We start from the raw sequence: 25,076 nt of genomic DNA on the forward strand, positions 1-25,076 counted from the left end.
ATAACTATACCCAGAGTTACTAAATACAAAGACACAACCTCTGGCTGAGGAAGTCCCTGAGCTTATATGGTGGAGAATGGGATAAATCTGCAGGAAGTACTGCTATGTGCTCACCATACTCATACCACTGCTGGAGATAGGATCCTGAGCTGGGTGGCCTTGTAAAGCTGTTCTTCAGTTCTTGTATATCACCACTGTTGAACAAAATCTGTTCCAAATTTTGTTGAATCTAGATAAAAGTCATAAGAAAGCTGTCTTCTACAAACCAAGTCTTTGTAATAGGCTTCCTCTCTTCCAGCTATCAGTTACATCACTAGTATGTCAATTTTCAATTGTCACATTCATGTAACTTGCTTTTAAGGGAGAATTAATAAAACAAGTCCAGTAACTAATTTTTGCAAAGAAAATGTGCCTTTCTAACACAGCGTTTTTGCGTAGATCAAATGCCAGCATTCTTTGAGGTTTTGAAAAACATTTGGGAAAAACATTACAGCAGAGGACTCACCTCTGCTAGTTACATGCCAGCTTTCTTTTTGTTTTCCAGGTGAGGACTGAATGATTCAGGAGGAATAGCTTCAGACAGCATTTAATTTACCTCTTTGACTGCATAATAAAAATGTGACAATCAGGAATGATGGGTAGAAACTATTCTTGGTCTAGTTAAATAGTTGATTCTAACTGTCTTTCCTCTGTATCATTGTCCTATGACATGGATCAAGATCAGAAAAGTTAGAATTTTTCTCATTTGACAAATGTAATTTTGTTAAAATGGTATCTTTTTGTTCTTTAACTACTTATAGAACATGCACAGTCATAACAAAACATTACAGAAGAATGAAAATGTTATTCTTACCATTTTTTACCATTTTACCATTGCTTTTTTACTATTTCCTAGTTTTTCATAACATTTAATAATTCACTCCATAGTCAGATTGCCCAATGAGAAGATGTAGTGTCTATTAATTGCAGAAGAATTCAGCACACTCTGAATGTTTTCAGGCTTCTGGAATCATTGAGATGACCATAAACATGCTCAAACTTAAACAGTACATTAGCACAGTGCTTCTAATGACTTTATATATTTTATTTTTCCTTTTTTTGTACAAACTTCATAACTACTCCAAAGATACCTAGAAAAGGAAGGATGCTAAGAAAATTATGTTATCTCTGTTAAGATGCTATCTGCACTGGCACATTGAATCATACTAGGTTATGGGCTTGAAAAGTTGCATTCATTGCCATGACACCAAATATAATTTTGTGATCTGTTTAGGCAAGGACCTATCTCACTTAGTAACTTCATCAGCTGTCCATGGCTAAAACAAACACGAGTTAGCATTACTCAACATCATTCTCACAGGCATAAGATAACATTAGAAGGAAGCTAAACCTTAATTCACCTATTCTCATTTGTGATACCATATCTGAACAAAGTGATGTATTTTGAAAAAAGTTTTCAAGACCATTTATTTAGTGACTTATACTTTATTGGTTCCGTACATTTTTGGATGGTTTTCTCAGGAGAAAAAATGGCAAGACACAGTTCAGCCTTCTTAAGGTGTAGCATCAACATGACATACTTACTAAAGAGCCTTTATGGAGACCAGTGGTTTCAATATATAGTTTCCTATCAAATAAGTTATTTATCCTTCCCGTTTATCTCTGTTGTGATATCCTTTCTTTGCCAATAACAGTTGATCTGATGGCAGTTTGTAATGGTCTTTCTAACAGCCAGATACAGTAATAACCTCTACAGCCTCACCTCAGACCCTTAACACAGATGGCTGTTAGCAAATGACGGTAATAACAAGTAGAATTATTATTGTTGCCAAGCATAACTATCCTTTTTATATGTAGTTTAATTATCTCTTTCTGCTATGATATCTTTTTAGGTTACACATATGAAGTAGAAAGGTTCTAAAAATCATAAATATCAGACCAGGAAAAGCCATAGCAACATTAAGTCAATCCATGGCTATTCTGTCTGAGGAACTGACAGAGCTGCACCTTTGGGATCATCAAATCTGCTGTTTGTTGTGAGCTGCATGATCATATGGATTCCATAGGCCAGGATCCACAGTAAAATTATAGACGTCACCAAGCCCATCCAGATTCCAGGAGTGAAGAAACCTGTACAGTCACTTGCATAAGAAAACTGGTTGTTTTCAATGTTGAAGCCTTGAATCTGAAAATGAAGAAAGGTAGATAGATGAGTGCAATTAAGCATGGAGCATAGGCCCTACTTTCAGGATATATGTGGTAATTACAAAAAACGCACCTGTTAATTACCACTCACACTCTGCCCATTAAAAAAGAGTGAGAACCAATTCCTCTGCATAACAATTTTCCAGATCCCCTTTTCACACAGGAAATTAAAGATGCAGAATTCATTTGTTTGGCGAGAAGTAGGTTTCCCACTTCAGAAATTTGTGTTACTTTTGGAAGTAAAGTCCCAAAGGGTATGTGTGATCAGTATTGCTCAGGGACCACTTATGAAGTAGGAAACTCAAAGCACTCAGAGACATGAGAGTTAAGGCCCGCCAAGATTATGAGATTTGTTGAAATACCCTGAGAGTTTTAGCTAATAACTCCTTGACAAGCGGAACTCCTGAAACCTACTTTAAAATGCATCTAATGAAGATGTCCTTTTTGGCTGAGTTTTAGTTAAAGTTCAAGGAGAAAACAGTTGTGAAATCTTTCTTCCACCCTCCTTAGACATCAGAGACTCAAAACAGGAGAGAGGGCTTGCTTTATGGAGGTATGGGATCTGTGTTGTCTATTAACATATGAAACCCGTATAGGCTTTTCCAGCAGTTAGGAAAATCTGTAATATCTTTCCTTTGACTGGATTCTCGAGGTCTGCCACTGACTGAGCTCCTACCATATTATTTTCCTCATAAAAATCAACTAATTTAGGGATCATCATGGATTTCTACTTTTCTATGTTCCCACTCCATGATTAGCCTATACTTTATGATAAACTAAATTGAAAGCTTTGTGGTAATAAAAAAAAGGTGTTGATACAAACATTGAAGAATTTAGTTTGTGGCTTGCATACCATGCTACACCAGTGAGCACTCTGGGTTTGAGTTCATTCATGGCTCAGGCACCTAAAGTAAATGTGTACATAGTATGTGTGTTAAGACCAATGTCTATACCTTCCAGAATGCTGTTTAATAAAACTATTATTATATGCAGAACTAAGGGCTATTTAGGTACTGTGGAGCTGAAGACAATTTTAGCAATTTGAGCTTTTCTGGGCCTCTTAGACGAATCTTTCCAAGTCAGATCACGGTAGCTAACTTGCAAAGACTGCCTGCTTTCACTATAGGCGGTCAGACTTCCAATTAAAGGAGGATTAGCGAAAATAAGCTTTTGGGTTGGATAACTGTTTGCACAGTTTTAGAGAATACAGGTGATTACCAAAGCCTTCACTTGTTAAGGCACTGCTTTGACAACAGATAAGAATGCGAATAGGAGTGATGAAATGTAGTCTCAAAGACTAATTTACAATAAAAACAGAAAGCAGCTGATGATTTATGTCATTTATGTTCAAAAATGGATTGAAATTCTGGAAAACAATACACACTTATTACCACATTTACAAGAACTCTCTGAAGCACTTAACAGGTATATTTGGTTTAGAAAGGCTTTACTGCTTCTGATTTAGAGCCAGAAGTACTGAATTTTATTATGTCAATCCTATTGTGGGGTTTTTTGAAGCAGGATTATGCTTACTGAACCTTCGAGATGAAAGCTTTAATTGTACATTCTTAAAATGTTATGTCTACTTTTAGGCGGGAGATGAAGTATATGCAGCGTTATTTTATTGTTTTTCTGAAGCTTTATCATTTCTGTGGGGGTGTTAGATCCCAGGTGGGAGATAAAAATGTGACTCCTAGCAGCATTTCTACCTATAGAAAAGTTAAAAATACTTACATGTGGTTCTCTAATTTTTATGAATGTAAAAGCCTTTTGGATACAGGCCTCTGTACTGTGGAAGTTTTAATTTTAGTATTTGGACCAGTGTCATTTGTCTTCATTATACTAGTTTGCATTTACTGTTAATTTTTAAAATATTTTTTTGCATGGAGTTTTCTCCTCATTTGACCTTTGACATAGCCTTCAGGTAAAATCTGTTGTTTTCATTGCTTGTAAGCATTCACTGAACATCTATTTTTGAACTTAGAAATATTTTAGCCACAAAGAATCCTAATATTCTTGATTTTAAAGTTTTTGGCAGTTTTTCTTAGGAACAAAGGGGCTTCTAAACCGCTATGACACATACGAAAGAAAAGCAGTGCTTTTGGTGGCAGCCTCCTCTTCAACTTCATGTACAATTCTGAGATCCTCAAAAGCATAAAAGATATCATGGTAGAACAACTATTCCTGTAACAACAACAACAAGGCTACACTGCGCAGGTGGTGTGTCCCTCTAATACAGTGATACTGTTTTCAGGACCCAACATTGCAAAGTGTAATTGTACCAGCTAGATTGGCATTGGATCCTGGTTTCTAATTCATGGCATAACATTGACATGAAAATCATGTTCCTCAGTTTCAGCAACAAGATTTTGTGCTGGCTGCAACCACTGAGAACATCCCATGTGCTTTCTTCACCATGCAACAGAGCTTGGGTGTTTCTAAACCTCATTCTAGAGCAAAGGCTGATATTGAGATCAATCAGATTTCACTACGTACCAGTAAAAGATACCTGGAAAGGTATGATCTAGTTCAGATAGAACTTGGAAATGAGCCCAGAATGGTGACCTTCTGTTTTCTCACACAACAGAAAAGATCAGAACAGGACTTTTCAGATTGTGTTCCATGCTTAGGACTTGATCAGAGAAAAAAGGTCTTTCCTAAGAGGAACTGGAAATTCGGTTGTCTTAACAGTGGAAGCAGCTGCTGCTCCAAATCAATAAGGAAGGCGGGAAACCTATTACTACTACTCTTGATCAAGACCCCAATGAAAGGATGCCTACTAAGAATGGAGCAAGGCCCCGCAGTAAGCTTTGAGAAGGCAGCAGTATTAACGTATATAGAAATTCAAGGAAAAGATACATTGTAAGTGGATGCTTTGTATCTTCATAGCCCATGTACTTTCATAGCCTAGCGATGCCGAAGTCTAACTTCAGAGACTTGACTAGGCAAAGTACAGTTGCGTGGACTTAGGTATTTTCAGGCCTTTCCATAAAAAATACCATCAGGAGGAACCTTCACAACATTGGTGTGTATTGCTACATTGCTTCTCAAAAAACTGTGGGACTTGATCCTGGAATTTGTGGAAAATAAACCTCAGCACCAATGCTGTTCCTTTGAGATTTCCATTGTTTAAGCAGAAATGTCAAATCTGGACTCAGATTATTGAGATTTGGTTTGTTATCAAAATCATAAATACATTTATATCAGCATTTGTATCCAGTTATCATGGGGTTAGCTCATCTTTGACAAATAGAGTCCAGTTTGGAATGATTCCTACCATTTCCATGATCTCTTTAATCAAAGAGATTGCCTAGTGCAATATTGTTTTAAGATATATATGTTGATGTGCTTCTCCTAAGTCAAGATCAATGCTCAAAATAATAAAGATGCAATCATCGACACCTCACATATGTAGTCTGTACTACTGCACTAAATACACAGAAAATCTATGCCTCATTAAAAAAAAAAAAAAAAAGCCAGCTGCTCTCCTTCTGGGCTGTGCGGGACCTACTGTTGCTCCTGATTGAAGTCCATGGCAAACCTTCCATTAAATCTAATTGCACTGGGCTTTGTTCCTATCTGTAGGAGTACAGTCAGTCTATGTCACTGAAAACAGTAACCACACTAAGCTCTACTTTCCTAGGTAAACAAAGTGCAAAGTAAGCAGCATAAAGCCACCCACCTAAGAGGCCCATGTTTCCAATAGCAGCCCAATTCATTAAACAGGCATGGGGATTTAGTCATTGTTTGCCTGATTAAGGGCATTTGGTTTATTGGTTTTTCTTTTCTGTGGACAACTTCATAGTTTTGGGTTTTTTTTCAAAGCTGTGCTTTCATGTTCTTATTGTTCAGCAACTGCCATCTTTTTTACCCCTTTATTGAATAGCTCACCTAGGGGGAAAAGCTTTTCTTTTACATTTTCCCTCAGGCTGAAATGAAAGTAAGGGCATTATGAATGTGTGTCGTTCAGCACCTACAATAGCAAGTAATAGTTCTTGGAATTATCTCTGAAATGGCAATGTGTACTCACTTGCAACCTGGAAATGAAAACATCCCAGTTTTTTGCCTCATTGTTGGATGGAATCAGCCTTGCAGGATAGAGATTGCTTGTTCCCACCAGCTGACAATGAAATGAATACTCTGCAGGAGCAGAGATGACAGAAACGTTAAATTTAGCAAACTTTTCTCCATCTTGTACAATCTCAACTGAATCTAAAGTGGACCAATTTCTAGCTGAGCCTCCATAGAACTTGTTGGTCATTAAAAACCTAGAAAGACAACAGAGGGGAAAAAAAGTCAAAATGACAGAAGGAAAAAGTTAATATTAATTTAATAAATTACTGGTGGTAGATAGAAGTTCACCACTGCTAGCTGCAAACATCACAGTTGGTATCTTAGCTTGGCCTCCCATGTCATTAGGATTGTTCATAAGTGAAGAGACTATGTGAATATGTTTTTACTACTTCTCAGAGTTTCATCTCACAAGTACAGCTTTCCTTCCATAGCTGTGGCAGGCAAGAAGCAAATGCAATTTCATTCCTCAAGGGCCTCTGCCAGTGCAGTATTTCATCAGTTACCAACAGCTTATAATCAGTGGAGCAGAACCTGAGAGACTGTCGGTAGGCCTGCAGTGGCTCTCAATAAACATTTTACAGGATTCTTTGAAAATTGCTTTTATGATAGGTACAGGCATGACAACCCTTCTGATTTATCATTGGAATTCTTCCTTGGCTCAGGTGCCTAAATGGCAGTTTCCTTTGCAAATGTCTGAATTTGCAGTAGGAGACAGAGTATTCTCTCACTGGAGGGTGGGGAGGGGTCGTCAGCCCTAGTTTCCCAATTTGTAGTGGGTTAGGCACAAATAAATATTTTCTCATTTTGAGAAGGTTTGTGTATGTGCAGTATTGCAGCAGTTTCCAGTAGTTTATAACGATGGGTTTTACATGTATGTTACTACCACTGCAGTCTGAACACCTCCCAAATGTTCTGAAACAGAAATAATTGAGAACATCCAGAAGTACATCTTCATCCTTTACAGATCAGGACTAAGTCCTAGTCTTTACTGCTTTTTACCCAGTTAACTTGAATACCTGAAAGTATCTCATAAGGAAATGATAAACTTTTCTCCTTACTGTATGTTGCTTATTACTTTAACCCTACTTGGTCTATGTATGTATTGTTCTATATAGTTTGCTGAAGATTTTTTTTGCTTATTGATAACCACAAAGAATTTAGAAGAGGAATCTTTTTAGCAGTAAGTGAGACTTGCTACAAAAGAAAATATTCTAATATGTCTATCCACAATGGGTAACAATGTATGTGGATTTTAAAATTTGGGGTAATACTTAAATGCAATAATAACAGGTTTGAAAAATAAGCAGTCATCTATAAATATGGCACAACATAGAATATTTTATGTTCTATAAGGTATACATATATAGAGAGGGAAAATATACTCTGTTGTAGAATATTGCTTGTTTGTTCAAATCAGTTGCTTTCAGTAGCTTGTCATCCACAAAACATAGAGTCTAAACACAAACAATGCTCCTTAGGAGTAACACACAAAATTTGACAGGTTAGGTTACTACAGTAATTGAGCCTTTATTTTCTTAATACTCTGTAGCTTTTGATTCATATAACTTCATAATCCTCAAGACTTTCAAAATGATCAGATGGAATCTTAGAACTAAAAGTGTCATTCAGGTGAGAAAAGGATGTTTTGTCTCATGGCATTCCTTACGTTTTGAGCCTAAACAGTTCTTTCCATACAACATTCAGCTGCAAGCATCAGTGAAAAAGAAAAAAAACATATGAATTTCACCTAGCACACATTCACAAATATTTATGGAAATATTCTATTGTGATAGTGATAAAGTTACAAAATTAATACATGTATTAGCCTAGGTAATAATTGCTAAAAGAAAGGAATCTTTTCCTGGTATACAGCACAATCTGAACACAATTTCCATGGTGTCTCAGTAGCAATGCTATAGGCACTAGCTGAAGGCCAGTTATAAGCACAGAGAAGTTTACTTAAATGTTTGTGCCAACCACAGATGCTGGGTGTGCTTTGTCCTTTGAGAAGATAAGAAAAGTGGTAAACAAGGAAATTCTTTGGAGATTTACCATATGAACAAACAAGTTTTATAAGGCTATGTATGTGAGTGCAGTCTAAATTGGCCTCCAAGGGAACACTGTCTCTTCACATTACACCAAAGACTAAGATTTTATGTTACTTACAGATTTATGAGAATTAAGATTCTAATTAGTGAACTAGTTGAGCATGGTTAACTTAATAATACAGGCTTTTATCTTTAGCATTTTTCCAAACAACTGATAGTGAATAGCCTCCAACAGGCATGCGCTTAACTGGTAACTGATACAACTATAATTCATTAAATTACAAAAAAGACATTCAAACAACAAAAATCAATACAATTACTTCATTTAGTTTAATATTTTCTCAGATGAGTAGGTAGGAAATAGAATGAGCACAATACAGCAAATGAATGACAAAAGGAGGAGATATAAGAAAGATTTTATCTGTAGAACTGAAAGTACCTTGGCTTCTGTAGGAAACGCTGTGTTTGTATTAAACATCAGAGCCAATACAGGAAGCAAACTTTCACACAGACAGTATGTACTTTATGTATTGTGGCATAAACCATTCCTGGTCACAGGCCAGATTCCCTTTGTGCCAGATAACCATATGAACTCTAAATACTACCACCTGTTACCAATCTCCATCTCATTTCTGAAAAGGAAGCTAGCTGGAATTACTACTGTTTCAAAGATTCAAAGAGAAACACAACTCTTAGGTAAAACACTTTAAAACATTGTTTTGGGGTCAATTCTATTCTGTACGTGCTATAAGCAACAGTAACAGTCAAGTCCTCATCAATTTAAGTGGGGAAAATACTAATGCTCTGCACTTGCATCCACTTCGACACCTTTTCCCAGAGAAGGTGCTTCAACAGCTGGATGTCATCAGCTGCTGAGAGAGCTGAGATGATGCTTCTTCCAGCAAAAACTACTGCCCACTGCTCCTACCCCTGCTGCAGCAGTAGTTCACTTTTCTAAAACTAGCACAACCAGAAACACTCTACAGCTGCCCCGTAACAGCTCACATCTCAGTGGCAAGCGCAGGAGGATGAATGGGACTGCTGCTCTTGCTAGAGAGAGGGAGAGGGAGATGGCAGCTGTTTGCATAGGTTGAAGCAGCTATTGCAGCTGCTGGGAGGAGGTGGGGTAAGACTAGCTGCTCAGCTTGAGGTGGTAGACTCGCGGTGGTAAGGGCAGGCTCTGGATCCAGCTCATGCTGCTGAAGTTAAAGCCTCTTTTATTGATGAAGAAATTGAGCTATTTGAATGTGGTCCTCTCTGGTGTCACTTTCTGTCTTCAAGGGATGTTCTCCTACAACTAAGTAAGTGGCCTTTACAGAGGGAAAAAGTGCAGTCATGGCTCTAAGCTCTGTTCCTTCCCACCTCTTTGCCCTGCTTGTGTCCTGTTTATTGAGGCAGACTGTAACCTTACCAAGGAGTCATCTTGAACAAGAAATGTAATCAAAGTAAACCAGAAGGGGAAAACAGAGGTTGTAATGTATCTCTGTGAGTTTTAGAAGCTCTTGACAATAGACATGCTGGGATAAACAAGGTGAATAAAGTGTTCCTGAATCATGAAAAGATCAAAGGATTGTTCTGGTTCTGTTGAGTATATCTTATTATTTGCGTTATATGCCATGCAATATTGTATTATGGTAGCTAATAGAGGCCTAAATGACACAATTGTCTCTTAAATCAAAAGATAATCCAACAGAAAACAGCACAAATAATGAGGTGTGTCTTTAGCAGAAGTTTTCTTTATAAAGGCTTCTGAGGTGGTGTGGGCTGATGCCAGCCAGCAGCCAAGCACCCATGTAGCTGCTTGCTCACTCCCTGTCCCCAACAGGACAGGGGGGGAGGATAGAAAGAGCAAAAATGCGGAAACTTGTGGGTCAAGACAAAGACAGCTTAACAAGTGAAGGAAAGAGGGAAAAAAAGCGATACAGAAGCAATCACTCTCTACCTCCCACAAGCAGGCCAATGCACAGTGAATGCCCAAGCAATGACTACCCTGGAAGCCACCCCCCACCTTCTTCCTCTATTCCATTTTTTATTGCTAGGCACCTGCGTCACACGTAAAAATTAATCAGTTTAGGCATTTTGTGTCTAAATACCCTGAGGGCCTATTAAAAACCTGGATCACACCTAGCCCAATGGAATAAATCAAATTCTCCTGCAAAACACAGCCAGCCTATGCTACTTTAATTATGTCCTGGTTTCAGCTGGGATAGAGTTAACTGTCTTCCTAGTAGCTGGTACAGTGCTGTGTTTTGAGTTCAGTATGTGAAGAATGTTGATAACACTGATGTTTTCAGTTGTTGCTCAGTAGTGTTTAGACTAATGTCAAGGATTTTTCAGCTTCTCATGCCCAGCCAGTGAGAAAGCTGGAGGGGCACAAGAAGTTGGCACAGGACACAGCCAGGGCACCTGACCCAAACTGGCCAAAGGTGTATTCCATACCATGTGACGTCCCATCTAGTATAGGAACGGGGGAGTGGGGGGCAGGGATTCGCCGCTCGGGGACTGGCGGGGTGTCGGTCGGCGGGTGGTGAGTAATTGCACTGCGCATCATTTGTACATTCCAATCCTTTCATTATTGCTGTTGTCATTTTATTAGTGTTATCATTATCATTATTAGTTTCTTCTTTTTCTGTTCTATTAAACCGTTCTTATCTCAACCCACGGGTTTTGCTTCTTTTCCTGATTTTCTCCCCCATCCCACTGGGTGGGGGGGAGTGAGTGAGCGGCTGCGTGGTGTTTAGTTGCTGGCTGGGGTTAAACCACGACAAATTACTTGCTGGGCATGACAGCGGTCAGGACTTCACCTACTCTCTTTTCAAGTCCTCACCTATTGTGGAGCCTGAGTTTCTTATCCCAGCTTCAAGGGCAGTTTATGCATTTTGGTATTTAGTTATAATGTATTCAGGTAGAAGCACAGGTCAAGAGAAACTTTGTGAGTATTTCTGCCTTTACTACAACAGGCTCAAAGAATGTAAAAAAATATTCCAGAATAAGAGAGAAAACATGAACCATTCACCTTTTGTACTGATGTTCTCCTTTAATTTACAGGCAGTCTGTCTGCAGAATTGCTTCAAATTTCTTCTCTTCAGATGCACCTCAGATTCATGACCACATTAAAGTTTTCTTCCAATAATTAATTAAAATTATAAGATTTTAGCAAACATGACTAAACATAAACCTGAATAATCCTCATTAAGTCCATATGCGTGCACTAACATCACATTTGATCTTCTTATGCCTGCTGCAGCAATCAAAATCTAAGATAAATGTTTCAACTGCTGAAGTATTTTGTTTCTATAGTGGCATTCTAAGGTTTGCCATTTACTGGTGTATAGTTGAGCAAAACCTGTTGACTGCTTTAGAGAAAACAACCTCTCTAAGATCTATCAATTAACTTGGTAGCTAGCTTTGCAGCACAGCGTCATGCTCTATAGGATTTTCAAGTGCTTTATGATTCATATTATTTCCCTGGAACTGTAATTTTACTAGAAAGCATGGTATTATGCTGAAGATGGTCACATTCAGGACAAATGTAGGAAGCAACCAGATTCATTCATACAGAAGGAGATTACAGGAGAGCAGCTAAGACCTGCACTAGTATGAGCAAAGGTGCAGAATAAGAATCCAGGACACTGGTTTGGTGGGTCTGTCTGTACAAGAGTGAGACAGGAGCACCAGAGAGTAGACAGAGAAGCACCAGGGCAGCACCAGAGAAAGTGATATTTTGTGACTTGGAGTCAAAGTAAAGACACAGCTTGGGCAGAGTCTTGGTTTGACAACAGTATTTTTGGAATGGGATCCAAGGAAAATGTTTCCTTAATTCCCCGTGGTTTTCAGGGAAATGCATGTCCCTTTGATAATTTACAGTACTGAAACCAAGAAATGCTTGAGTCCACCACCAAGGACGAGTCTCAAGGATCCTATACAGAACTAACTACAATAGTCAAAAAAGTAAAAATACTATACTAACAGCAACCTTATTTGTACATTATGTTCTTTCACAAAGCTCTAGATGCTTGGTGGGGAGGGTAGATATTAAATAACAAAGCATGTTTGGTTTTTTGCCACCTATCATGGTCTCTGATGATGACTGCAAGTGTCTCTAGGCACGCCAAATACAACTCCAAACACATCACTGACTCACTTCAGCACAAGTCCTTCGGGGGGTCCTTTAACCTAAATGTAGAATGTCCTTCAATCTCAGTGTAAATAATGGTATTTATTCACTTGTGCTTATCATCTTGGTGCCACGTGCCTCTTTTACTCTCCCATCAAAATGTTGCCCAAGCTCTGATTGTCTCCTACATTTAAACTTTCTCTCTTTGGTTTCCCTGGATTTCAATTTCCCTTATTCAAGATGTCAAAAGCATTTTAGATGGCAAAAGTCATTTGTCCTCCTGCTGCCCAAGCACACATCCAGTTCATCCTCTGATATATGCAAATTTAATTTGGTGCAAGTTCCCTGGCCCAAGTCCTTCCCAAAGAAATTTAAGCAATTAACTGAGGTACCTAAATGAAAAGAGCAGGCCACATTATCATTGCCAGAGCTCAAGAAAATAATTTCAACTGCTGTTCCTGCTGCTGAGGAAAGAACGGAGGTTTGTGGACCAGCAGCTGTATGGCAGTCCTCAAGCAGTAGCAGATGCTTTCCCCATCCCTAGAATCCACTAGTGAGAGCAACCACTGCAAGTTCTCCCTTTGACTTTTCATCCCAAGCCTTCCCATTCCCTAACTTTTCTTCTCTTTTCTCATGGTAGGAGAAATGTTGTCTTGTCACCATCCATGGAGCAGAAAAATGACAAGTTTTTGTACCCATCATTAGCCACAAGCTAGCCCTGACAGGGTACACTGGTAATCACATGAGGACTAAATACAACCCTGGCCATGCAAGTAGACTTCAGCCCCTAGAATTGTTTACAAATCACAGTCAGATTTCCCTGGGACAGGATCGTGGTCTGATCCTATTAGCAAAACAGGATATTGCATATACCAGTACCTTGCAGTATGGTTGTTTGCCTACACCACTTTTTCAAAACTTTACCTGAGCATATTAATATATTCTCTATATAAAGGCTCTATTATTGCTCTCCTGCATAGTAACTCCTCAGAATAGAAAGAAAATCATAATTTCAAAAACATTTTTACTTAACTCCTCCTCTTTTTTTTGCTCCTAATTTACAAATAGGCTTTGTACATCAGAAAGATCTATTTAAGAATAAATCATAAGTTACCTTATCTCTAGGCTGCTGATTCCATTCACTGGCTTTGTGTATTTTAATGACAGTCTAAGAATAAGAAACAGATTTTTAATGTTAGAGTAGTCAGCTTTAATTAGATCATTGTGACATTTCAATCGGAGGGAATATTCTAAATCAATAGGCAATTACAAAAGTCATATAGCAAAGGTTCAGTACACAGAATAATATGACAAAATATTTCTAGAGTTTTTTTTTTACCCAAGAGCAGGTGCTTCAAAGTAAAGGAAAACAGAGATCACGTTTCATTAATATACTTCCAGCTGAATTACTACCTAGTAACTGGCAATACTCCCCTTCAAGGGAGTTTTACAATGAAATGATGATCTCATTAATGCCAGTGGAGACTTCTGTGATTACGAGATTGGGCACAGAGAAACCTGTTTGGACCAAATATAAACAAACTAGGAAGTAAGGAATGTTAGAGGAAAAAAAATTGTGAAAATAAGAGCTTGCATCTGAACAATTTTTTGTGGTCTTGACTCGTTCTTTTTCTTCTAGGAATATCCAATTTAGTATTTTTTATTTTGGATGCTTTAGAAGAAGAAAATTAAATTAGTATTAACTTGACATTGCACCATTTCTGATTAGTTTTCAGAATCACATGTATTATGATATGAAATTTCTTGTGCTACTCACGTTGTGTTGATGTCTGAGCACTCAGAGGAAGAAATATCCACATTCTGAATTACAAATGTTGCATTTGTCAGATCTATAAGAACGGAACTGTTGGCTTTGAGGCTGAAATTACTAGCGTAAAAAAGGATGCATATATCATTTCCAGTGGTCACATTCAGAGGAGGATATGATAAACTGTCGTCTTCCTCAGTGGCCATTAATTGTCGTCTTAATTCCCCCACCACATCAGTTCTTCTAGAAATCTGGAATAACAGCACATTAACAATTCATATCCTTTGCAAGAGATAACATCAGCTGAACACAGACCTTCACCATTCTGTACCATGATCACCCATCCTTCTTAAATCCTCAGTCAACCTCAATAGTTATTATTGTCTATTTAATTGGCAGTATGGAGGCTAATGTGGTGGCATTAACCTAGGTTCCCATGGTCAGGTGTCCGCATGTGAAAACAAGCGCCACTGATATTAGGCAAATGAACATAAACCCATGTTAATGCTGCCTTAAAATAGTAGTATGCATTAGTGCTAACAGGTAAAAGAATTTATTTCTTTTTTACAGAAGAATATACTGAAAGAAATTAACTTTTTTTCTGCAATAAAATCACAAGAAAACTTCAACTTGCCAGTTCAGTGACCACCCCCATTAGTAACAATAACAGGTTTTGCACTTTTCATTTTAACATGTGTGATAGCAAGCTACTTAACTACAGCAGTGTTATATTTAGACTCTTCTGATGGCTTCTGGAAAAAGAAGATGTATGCTCATTTGGCTGATGTGGTGAACTCCTACAAGAGACTTCACTGCATATACACATTGGCTTTTAGGAAGTTTCCAGGAATTCCCTTTAATAGGTAATGCTTTTTTACAAATGTGCCCAGGGCATCCTTGCTAAAACAGCCCCTCTGATATCAATGGTAAAAGCTAGCCACCTTATCAGATGGTAACTTAATCCTGTTGTTCATATCTTATTCTTCACTTCTTACTCTGTTCATATCTGGGCTAGTCCATCTATTTTTAAGACCCATGTCAGCTTTACAACTTTGTATTCTACAAGTGGCCTCTGCCCTTGGATAACTTTGGGATACGAGAAATGAGAGGCATCACAGGGGTTACCAGAACTATAATTATGTGGAGCTATTGCCTGGAACCACTTTTAATGGGTTTAAAGACAGGCAAGGACCATTTTCCAGTCTGGAACAGAGGCCATAATATTGCTTTATAACCTGCCTGTGGAGAGGAGCCCCAGAAGATTTTGTCACCTTAACCGCTGCTCTCTAAACGCTATGGGCCATCTGTTATTTACAATGCATCTTTGCGGATACCTCATTCTATGAACAAAGCAGAATGGGCTGAGTTAAAAACCTTTGACTAAACACTCAAATGAAGATTGCAATCTTCCTCTCCCATACATGCATACTTTATGAATTTCTTTTTAATTCAGAGTAGTGCCTTTTCAAATTCATCAGAACATGCATTATTTTAAATGAATACCATTTTCTTTAAAAGAAGAGTGTACAACAAAAGAAAATATTCAACTTTTGATATAAAACTTTTAATCTTCCCTTAGGCTCTCCTGAAATGTAATCATTTTATTTCAAACTGAGAGGAAGAGCTGAAGTCTAAATTATATCCTGTCTAACAATTGACTTCACTATGTGGGCCCTGTGTATCATCTAAAGAGGGCTTTAAAAACCACCTGCTAATAGCTGAACACAATGCTACATTGGAGACTGTGATTGGGCTAACCTGGGGGATTAGGTTTAAGTATCTTAAAATAAAAAGCAAGCTATTAGAATATAATCATGAGACTACAGCTTTATTTTGTTGCTCTGCTGCCAGTACTTTGTCATGAAGCTCTCACATAAAGATTCCCTTTCGTCTCTGAAAAAGCATATGAACCAAAAGAGCATTTGCCCGTGAAGAAGGGGCATCAGGGACTAAAAAATCCACTAGTTTCCCATGATTAAACCTGTTTTAACAAATTTACCCATGCTGGAGAAAGCAGGCAACACACCTTGCCAGAAACATTTCTAAAAGTGGGCTTTGGTTTGGTCACATTTGCGGCTGAAAATACAGGTGGTCATGGACTGTGCAGCCTAACAAGTCTTCACTTGCACAGCTATAGGCAGGCAGAATGACTACACTAAATGGGAACCGGAAAGTATCAGCTCCCTGCAGAACTGTCCCCCCAAACACTTACCAGCCTGTATATTCATCCCTTCCGCCTGGAGATGCGTTTCTCTAAGTTACCTGTGGGTGAGGTAATTTAGCACATTTGAAATCAGAACACATTACCTCACAGAGATTCAAGAAAATTTAGTCTTGAGGCTGGAAGGAGGATCTCTGAAACACCCCAACCTGGGACCCACCGGAGACCTGAAGACAGCAGTCGCTCCTTCCAGCTGACCTGCAGTGGGAGTGAGAGCTGCCTCGGTACACCCTGCCTCTCTGTTTCAGGCACACTTTCTCATTCTTTTGTTGCTGCACAAACATGAGCTTACTGAATTGAAATCATTCTCCCCGTGCCATATATTTCATGCTAAACTATAAATGACAAGATACTTTCTTGAGAAATGGATTATATTTACATGGAATTCTTGTAAATCAAATTAGATTATTTAGGAACAATCCATAGTGGCAGTGTTGTCAGTCATTAAACCATATTTTATTCTGTTGTTTAGTGCCCCCTTTGCCTTTACCTAATCTGAACCATGGGATGTGTGAGTCACTGTCTTGTTCCTCAGGGTTCCTCTGGATTTATCAATGACATATTTGATCTCAGATATGCAGTGAACAATCACAAGACCTGACTAAATAAGATACAGAAAATAAAGGCTGCCATTTACATTGTCCTAGACCAGAATTGAACACTGTAATTACCAATTGAACCTGCACTAGAAGTAGCCTGGACAAAATTCTTCCCTTTGATCTATTTTGCAAGCCTCCTAATTCAGAATCATCTCTCTTGGAAAGGAGAAAGACAGCTTATTTGGCAACATTTTGATGCACCAACATACTGATGTTTTTCAAAGCAAACAGAACTTACATCCAAAATTATTCATTTGTTTTGTTGTTGCTGGGGTTTTGTTGGCTGTTCCAAAATAGAATAGCTAGAGACAAGAAAAAAGATTTGGGGCCATTTTATACATTTGAAATTACAAACAAATATAAATCGAATGGTTGCAAATGCATATGAGAAAAATACAAAATACTAGGAAAATAAAATTTTCATTGACTGAAATGATGAACGGTAATGAATCATAGAAACAGGCTATATTTCACACTAGTTTCAACGTGGGATTTGTGGGTTATCAGTTCAACAGATGGTTATGCTTTCTTTTCCAGTCTTGTATTTCTTGACTTTTTTATTGCTATGTTTAGGTGTGCACATCAAGAACAAGAAAACTGTCCTGGCGGTGCTTGTTGCTCCTTTTCATTTCTAACAGTATGGGTCTATGACCACATCTTCTCTGTGGAGTTGTTGCTCTTACTGTAACAGCCAGAGGAAGGGGAAGGTCTTTCTCCACTTTCAAGGAGGGAGGCGAGGAGGAAGAAGGGTCCACTCCCTTTCTTTGTTTAGGTTGTATCTTAGCCTAATTCCTGCCCCCAAACTGCACTGTGCACTACAGTGCGTTCTCTGTATATACCCTACTTAGATGACAAATGGTAATTTTTCCAAATTTAGTCATAACACGATTAAACCAGGTGTTGGAATCAGAAAACTACATAAAAATCTTAGCTTCTATTTAAAAAAAAAAGTGCAGTATATGAACCAGATACTGCTTAATAGTATTAAACTTCACAAATGCAAGAAAAGAGCTTGAAAATATTTAGGGCATGCAGGTATAGACAAAAGCTCAAAATACATTGTGAAAGGGGAGGTCAAAGAATCCTTTTGGGTCACTTTTGATGGTCTGAATCATGAGGTGTAACATCCAAGGAGGGGAGGGCAGGCACCCCAACTGTTACCATAGCACCCAAAGACAAATACCTGCTATCTGAACTAGATTTTGGTTTTGGTAGCTTGAACTTCATCTACCCATAATGTACCATCAGTAATTCTTTTCACAGGATACCAGGTTGACTGTATGCTTGCATTTTCTCAATTCGCTTTAACAGGGATCTTTACAAATTTTTTTTTGCAAGATATCATTTAAAAAACAATGCTAGGAGGCTGCCATGTGCTGAGTGCAGGGGTGCTGCTCCCCGCAGAATGGCAGATCATGCTGCTTGCTGGGGTTTGACTGTGGCACATCAGAAGCCACTCAGCATTCACATCCCAGCCAAGTATCAGTGTATTTCAAATCCTTTTTCTGAAATTACCATTTCAGTTTCCTTCCCACGCAAACAGGTCAGTTTTCCTCCATGTTTTCTAACTGACGTAGCATCATGGCCTCACTACGGACAGCATCACCACCACCCCTGCTAATACCTCAGTTTTTCTGAAAGATACTGTACCACAAATCTGTGATGCAGGCAATGGCTGTTTGTATCTCACTGCTAAAGGTCAAAAACTTGAAAGGCAAACATTAGAATTTGGCATAGCCACAAAGATGTTCTTTGCAGTGTCAAATTTATAGAATCACATGTGTAGCAAGCAGAAAGAATGTATTTGATTACACTTATTTCATTCATCTGTCAGTGCAAGACTGTAGCATAACAGTGCTTTGAGCTGTCAAAATCTAGAACATTAAGCAAAGAGTTACTAATTATCTCTATTTTTGAGAGTTTGAACTGTTTACATTTTTCTGATTTCCAATGTTTTGTGGGTTTCGGTTTTTTCTTCCCCTTTAGGCTATCTTAAAATATAATTTCAATTTTGGCCCTAGATGTGGTGAATCTTGCATTCCGTATAAACCTCAAGCAGTCTCCCTCTGTTTTGAGGAGACAGGGTTTGTCCTGGCTTCATCGTCTGACACACCAGAGGGTTGTGCTGCCATCCAGAGGGACCACGACAAGCTGAAGAAATGGGCTGACAGGAACTCATGAAGTTCAACAAGGGGAAGTGCAAAGTCCTGCCCTTGGGGAGGAACAACCCCAGGCACCAGCATATGCTGGGGGCCAACTCGCTGGAAAGCAGCTTTGCAGAAAAGGACCTGGGGATCTTGGTGGACACTAAATTGAACATGAGCCAGCAATGTGGCAAAGGAAGCTAATGGTATCCTGGGTTGTGTTAGACAAAGTATTGCCAGCAGGTCAAAGGTGGGTGATCCTTCCCCTCTACTCAGCCCTGGTGAGGCTGCACCCAGAGTGCTGGGTCCAGTGCTGGGCTCCTCAGTACGAGACAGATGTGGACATACTGGAGAGAGTCCAACAAAGGGCCACAAGGATGAGGAAGGGTCTAGAGCATCTCTCCTGTGAGGAAAGGCTGAGAGACCTGGGACTGTTTAGCCTGGAGAAGAGAAGGCTTAGGAGGGGGATCTCATGAATGCATATAATTACCAGAAAGGAGATTGTAAAGAAGATGGAGCCAGGCTCTTTTCAGTGGTGCCCAGTGACAGGACCAGAGGCCATGGGCACAAGCTGAAACACAGTAGATTCCATCTGAACATCAGGAAACACTTTTTCTGTGTAAAGGTGACTGAGCACAGGTTCTCCAAAGAAGTTGTGGAGTCTCCATTCTGAGAGGTGTTCAAAATCCAACTGGACATGGTACTGGGCAACTGGCTCTAAGTGGCTCTGCTTGCGCAGGGGGGTTAGACTAGATGACCTCCAGAAGTCACTTCTAATCTCAATTATTCTGTGACTCTGTGTGATTCTGTCCTAAATCATCTACACATCTAGACCTCAGCATGACCTGAGTAGGACGCAGGATGAGGAAACCTTCTTCATCACAATGGTCAAGGTCTCGATTCCTAGTTTTCAAAAGATACAGAAGCTCAATCTTGTTAGGATGTATTTTCCTGCCTACTAAGCGAACTACACATATTTTACCTACTATTTTTTCCAAGTCCTATTGTTTGAATTAACTTACCAGTACAAAATGTGAACCATGAGATACTGTCTGTCCGTAACCTACAAAGCTATGAAATTAGGCATAGTGCTGAAAAAACCCACTGGTTCAGAGCAGCACAAAATTTTGAGTAAGTTTAAATTCAAATGCAAGCTTTGATGCGGCAACTACAGTCTTTTGTGCTCTGTTGCAAAGGATCTTACCCACTTGCAACTAATTTTGACTTGCATTCTTCTAAAACTGACAGAGACAAAATTTCTGCTCTGCTGCAACTGAACCCAGAGGATGTTTAAACTGTATTTTCCATCAGGAATGTTTGTAAGGTGACCTAGTTATACTCAAAATCCCCCAAACATTTCCAGTGGAGATGCTTAGCTCATCAGGAATTATCAGAAGCTCATTAGAATACACCTTTCTTGCTCATTTACCTATCTTGTTCAAGGTGGTAGGTTATCACAACTTAAGGCAGTTTTTCAAATTTGAAATTTCTGCTTATACTAAATCACCTAAATTTTATAACTTGCATATAATACAGTAGAACTTATGTACCTAAAGATTGCACAAATCCCAAGTAATTGGCGTTATCAGAACCAGAATTCAATTTCTGAAATTGTTCTTTCCTTCCACATTAATTCTCTTCAATGCAAACAGCATGAGGTAAAGCTACAATACAGCTTTCAAGGAAAACAAAGCAGGTAAAAATGTGCACTGAATAGATTCAGGAAAATTTAGAAACCTCGTTTAGAAAAATCAATTTTTGTATGTATGAATAAGCTGCAGTAAGCTGACTGGATTGTGAGAGCCAAGCCCTTACATTTTTTCCTCAAACATATTTCCTGTCAACATTAATGAATTTTTTCCCAGGTAGAAACTTTAAACTGAGCAGAATCACCAGTTTATGTAGAAAAAGCAAGCAGATATGTAATGTGCTTCTCTTCAGTGAAAGACAAAATAGAAAATTTGTTCTAAGTTATAAGCAAAGAGAGAAACATGCTTTAAAATAAAGATAATCTAATTCAAAATCCATGTATAATTGAACTATGACAATACTTGGCATAAATATGGACTTGAATACCTGCATTGCTCACATACATATGTGCATTCACACATACACATATATAGAAAGAGTAGAGTGGAAATATACTCAGAAGTGGAGAATTTCTCAGAAATCTCATTCTTTTCCCTGCTGACTGCATGGATCTACAGGTAGATCCAGATGGAGAATGCAGAACTGAGGGCATTTACAAGAAGACTGAGAGAAGAAGTTTAAAGTGGTCATACTTAAAAGCACACACAAAGAAAAATGTTTTCAACGCAGGATTAAGTTTGCATTGCTGAAACTGGAATGGACCCCTCACAAAAAATGGAAATGAAACTTCCAGAAAACAGTCTCCTTCTTAACACTACACTTTCTCCTTCTCAATTCCACTTCAGCAGCTGGTAGGGAATCATTAGGCCACTGCTTGTTATCATACTGGAGTGAATTCTATGCTATTATTTCACACGTTTGTAAAGCAACAGTAAGCTTAACCAAGACATCAGAATAAAATGTCAATAGCATGACATTTTGCCCAGAGGAATCCTTCACCTCTTTCTCCCTTATTAATATTCTGATAAAGCAGGGGGAAAAGAATGCACAGAAATGAGGTACATTATATCAATAGCAATCATTTATTAATAATGATTACTATCATTTTAGTGCCCTGCAGGATATTTGACCAAGCTTACTGGCTCACATTACTATCTGACGGCTCTCCTGTCCAACCATGCATACTTCTACCAGCAAGCCAAATGGCTCAGGGACCATGACACTTGGCTCCTACCTGGTGTTGTGCATCTCCCAGGGTTTTCACAAAAGCAAGGCTGGGACATGAATGCTAAAGTCAAAATATAAGTCTCACTGTAAGAGATAATGATCTCACTGTAAAAGATAATGTTCTCTTTTATAACTGATAGTACTGTTATGGGTTGTGGAGAGTATCCAAGTCATGACCAAGCACTTGGAGATCTTCCGTTAGAAGGGACAATAAAACTGCAATATTTATTATACTGCTCAGTTCAGTGGCCTGCGTAAACACAATCTGCAGTGTCAGCTCCTATGTTTATGGCTAGATGTGTTTCTTCATAGGCCTGTCCTTTTGCAGCACTGAGGTGTATAAGAGATCTCTTGACTGTCATTTACAGAGAATGTGACTACTCTGTGCAATGGAATATGGTGCAGAGATGAGTGAGTTAGCAGGGACCATGCACGTGACAGAACCCAGAGCAGAGGAAGGTGCTGTGAGGCAGCACTTATGATTATCATTCTGCTTGAAAGACCTTAAAATGAGGCAAGGGATTTTTGCGTGTATGGGACATACAAGCACAACCATAAATGCCACAGTAGTCCCAATTTTCTGAAGAAAATGATGATATTTCTGGTTATTTTCCTGCTCCAACTTTTACTGAGTTTTTGTAGCAAACTTTTTCAGCTCCCTTAAGGAAGAGCAGGAATTGGCCTATAAAAAGATCTTGATTTTAGAAAGTAAAACGGAATATGTATAAGCTGGAGTAGCAGTGGAAGGAGCTGCTACACTTAATTGTCCACTTTAAATTTCACTTAAGACAAATAACCCCAATACAATTATTCCAATGAAAACAATGTCTTGGTCATCTACCAGAGTGTTAAAACTAATTTACATCCTTTTAGCTAATCAGATTTTTCAATCTAATATACAAAAGAGGAAAAAAAAATTGTATTAAGAGCTTGCTTTGTAAAACAGAATTAATCCTGAAAGGAATCTATCAGATATATCATTCAGGGAGTATTTGCTTATGCCAGTCTCCCCAGCTTTAACGTTACATTTTGCGCCCTGTTTCAGGCAATTCTGCCATAAAGATAAAAGAAGCTACAGATTTTACATAATTTTTACACTGCTAAGGGAAATACCCACTCCAACTGGGTTTTTTCCCCACTTTCTTATGTCCATATGTGGAATCCAAGTTGCCATGGGAGATGTGGAAAAGGATGAAGAGCCTTTGCTGCAGTAAGAGGAAACAGATATATGTAGGGAGGGTTGGACTGAGGTTAGGGTCTGGTGGGTTACCTAATTGAAAAATGCAGATAGGGGCCAACATATGTTACTCATGGTGCTGGGAGACTTGCCAGCACTGTTTGTCCCAGATGTAGGCTGGTCACAGGGAAATTAAAAATCTGAAGATCCATAAAAGTCTCCCTCCCTCCACTTAATATTTTGATGCTGCAGCACTTTGGAGGACTAATCTGCAAAACTGGGGAGCTTGTCTCCCTTTTTTTTCTAACTTGAAGAAAGAGGTGTGGACAGGACGATAGTATTACATGTTACACTTCAAATTTTTATTGATACTTCGAGGAAATTAATTTTTAACTTCAAAAAGTTACGCATCATTTTTACAATTCCTCGGGTCTGTCTGTAATAAATTACAGTTTAAATACCAGTATGTTTTTCAGATGGTCAGATTCTCCCTGTAAAAATACTGTGTTCAATGTGACAACGTTGTTCTTTGCTTTTGGCATCTCCATCTGTGTGTGACAACTCTTTTGGAGAAAACAGAGAAAGCCAGAACTTGCACTGCAGTAACTTGTAAGGGGAGTCTGGCTCTGTCTTCCCAGTTTCGCTGAATCAAAAGGCAAAGACCAATAATTCTAGCAAACTGGATCTCTTTGACAGGGAACAAGCATTTTTTTCACAGAAAATCAATGAAAAGGTGCTTACCTTCTGCTCTGCTTTCTTGCACTCAGTATCCACTTAATTTTTCTTACAGTAATGTATGTAAGCTAGAAGGTACATATATAAAGAAACCCACATCAGAAAGTCTAGGCAAAGCTAATCATAGAAATAACATCCATGCTTTTTTGAAGGAGATTATCATGCTTTCTTTTCTCTTGATAAACCCTTTTTCCTCTTCCAAGTTTGTCTCCACACAAACTTTTCCACCAAAGCCTAGTTAACACTTCCAGTTAACAAATCTCTGCCAATGTCATCAATCTCAATTTCATAATTTCCTTCATCCCCTACCAGTCTCTAGCCCATCAGCTAAAACAAAATGAGAGCAAAGCATGCAACCTTTGCCAGCAGTTAGGTGTAACTGCTACCTCTGTGGCTGGAAGTTACTGACCCTTGTCATGATGCTTTGATATCAGACTTTGGAAAACCGAACTTTAGAAGGTGAGGGGTATTAGAAAACAAAGACCAACTTCCTTCTGGCACTCCTGTGGGATTGCTCTAGCAGCTTGATGCTTATTGCTGTGCCTACACCATAGCCAAGCTTCAATGCCAGGTAATGGCAAGCCTGGGTGGGGATTTGGGTCAACTACCATCAGTTGCTCCTGCTGGCAGTTCAGATCCTGAGAAAACCTGTGGAGCAGTAGCAAGGAATATCATTAGGGTCATAAGGAAATCATGTGTTGGGGAGGAGGAAGGAGTTTTCAACAGTGAGGAGGCAAAATGGGATCCAACATTCACCTTGCAATAGTTCTGCTTAATGTATGGCAAGAAATCCTGGTATTCTGTTCCCGGATTTTGCAAGTGATTTGGCTGAAAGCCCCAGAGGCAGAGACATCTAGCTGTTAGAATACTTGGGGTTTAACTTTCATACCACAGTGCACTAAAATGTAGAATGGTACTTTTTATGATTCATTAAATATCTATCTGTGAAGTCGCTCGATCATTTGGGCTAAACCAGAAATCCCATCACAGAACAGCAGCTGCAATGTTTCAATAAAATTGTAAACATTGCGGGTTTAATAAATGAAAAGGACAGAACAAGAATAAAGTATACCATGTAATATGAAATTTGATGTCAGGCACCACTTTATCTATGGCTTTTACAGCAGTACTTCCATGAACAAATTAAATAAGAGGCCTGTGGCATTTTGGC

At 38.7% G+C, this 25,076-nt stretch overlaps 1 protein-coding gene across 1 annotated transcript in view; it reads right to left on the bottom strand.

Annotated features, from left to right (window-relative positions):
* Window positions 1-933: 933 nt before the first annotated feature.
* The window catches only part of ATP6AP1 (ATPase H+ transporting accessory protein 1), a 54,583-nt gene continuing 30,440 nt past the window's right edge, over window positions 934-25,076 (bottom strand). Inside the window, exons 7-10 of the mRNA XM_052790753.1 lie at window positions 14,222-14,463; window positions 13,559-13,612; window positions 6,236-6,473; window positions 934-2,185 (exon numbers count right to left, since the gene is read on the bottom strand). Of these exons, the coding sequence (XP_052646713.1) occupies window positions 1,976-2,185; window positions 6,236-6,473; window positions 13,559-13,612; window positions 14,222-14,463 (744 nt within the window). The 3' untranslated portion in view covers window positions 934-1,975. The remainder of the gene's footprint in view (window positions 2,186-6,235; window positions 6,474-13,558; window positions 13,613-14,221; window positions 14,464-25,076) is intronic.

The sequence above is a fragment of the Harpia harpyja genome, chromosome 6, assembly GCF_026419915.1.
Source record: "Harpia harpyja isolate bHarHar1 chromosome 6, bHarHar1 primary haplotype, whole genome shotgun sequence".
NCBI classification, from domain to species: Eukaryota; Metazoa; Chordata; class Aves; order Accipitriformes; family Accipitridae; genus Harpia; species Harpia harpyja.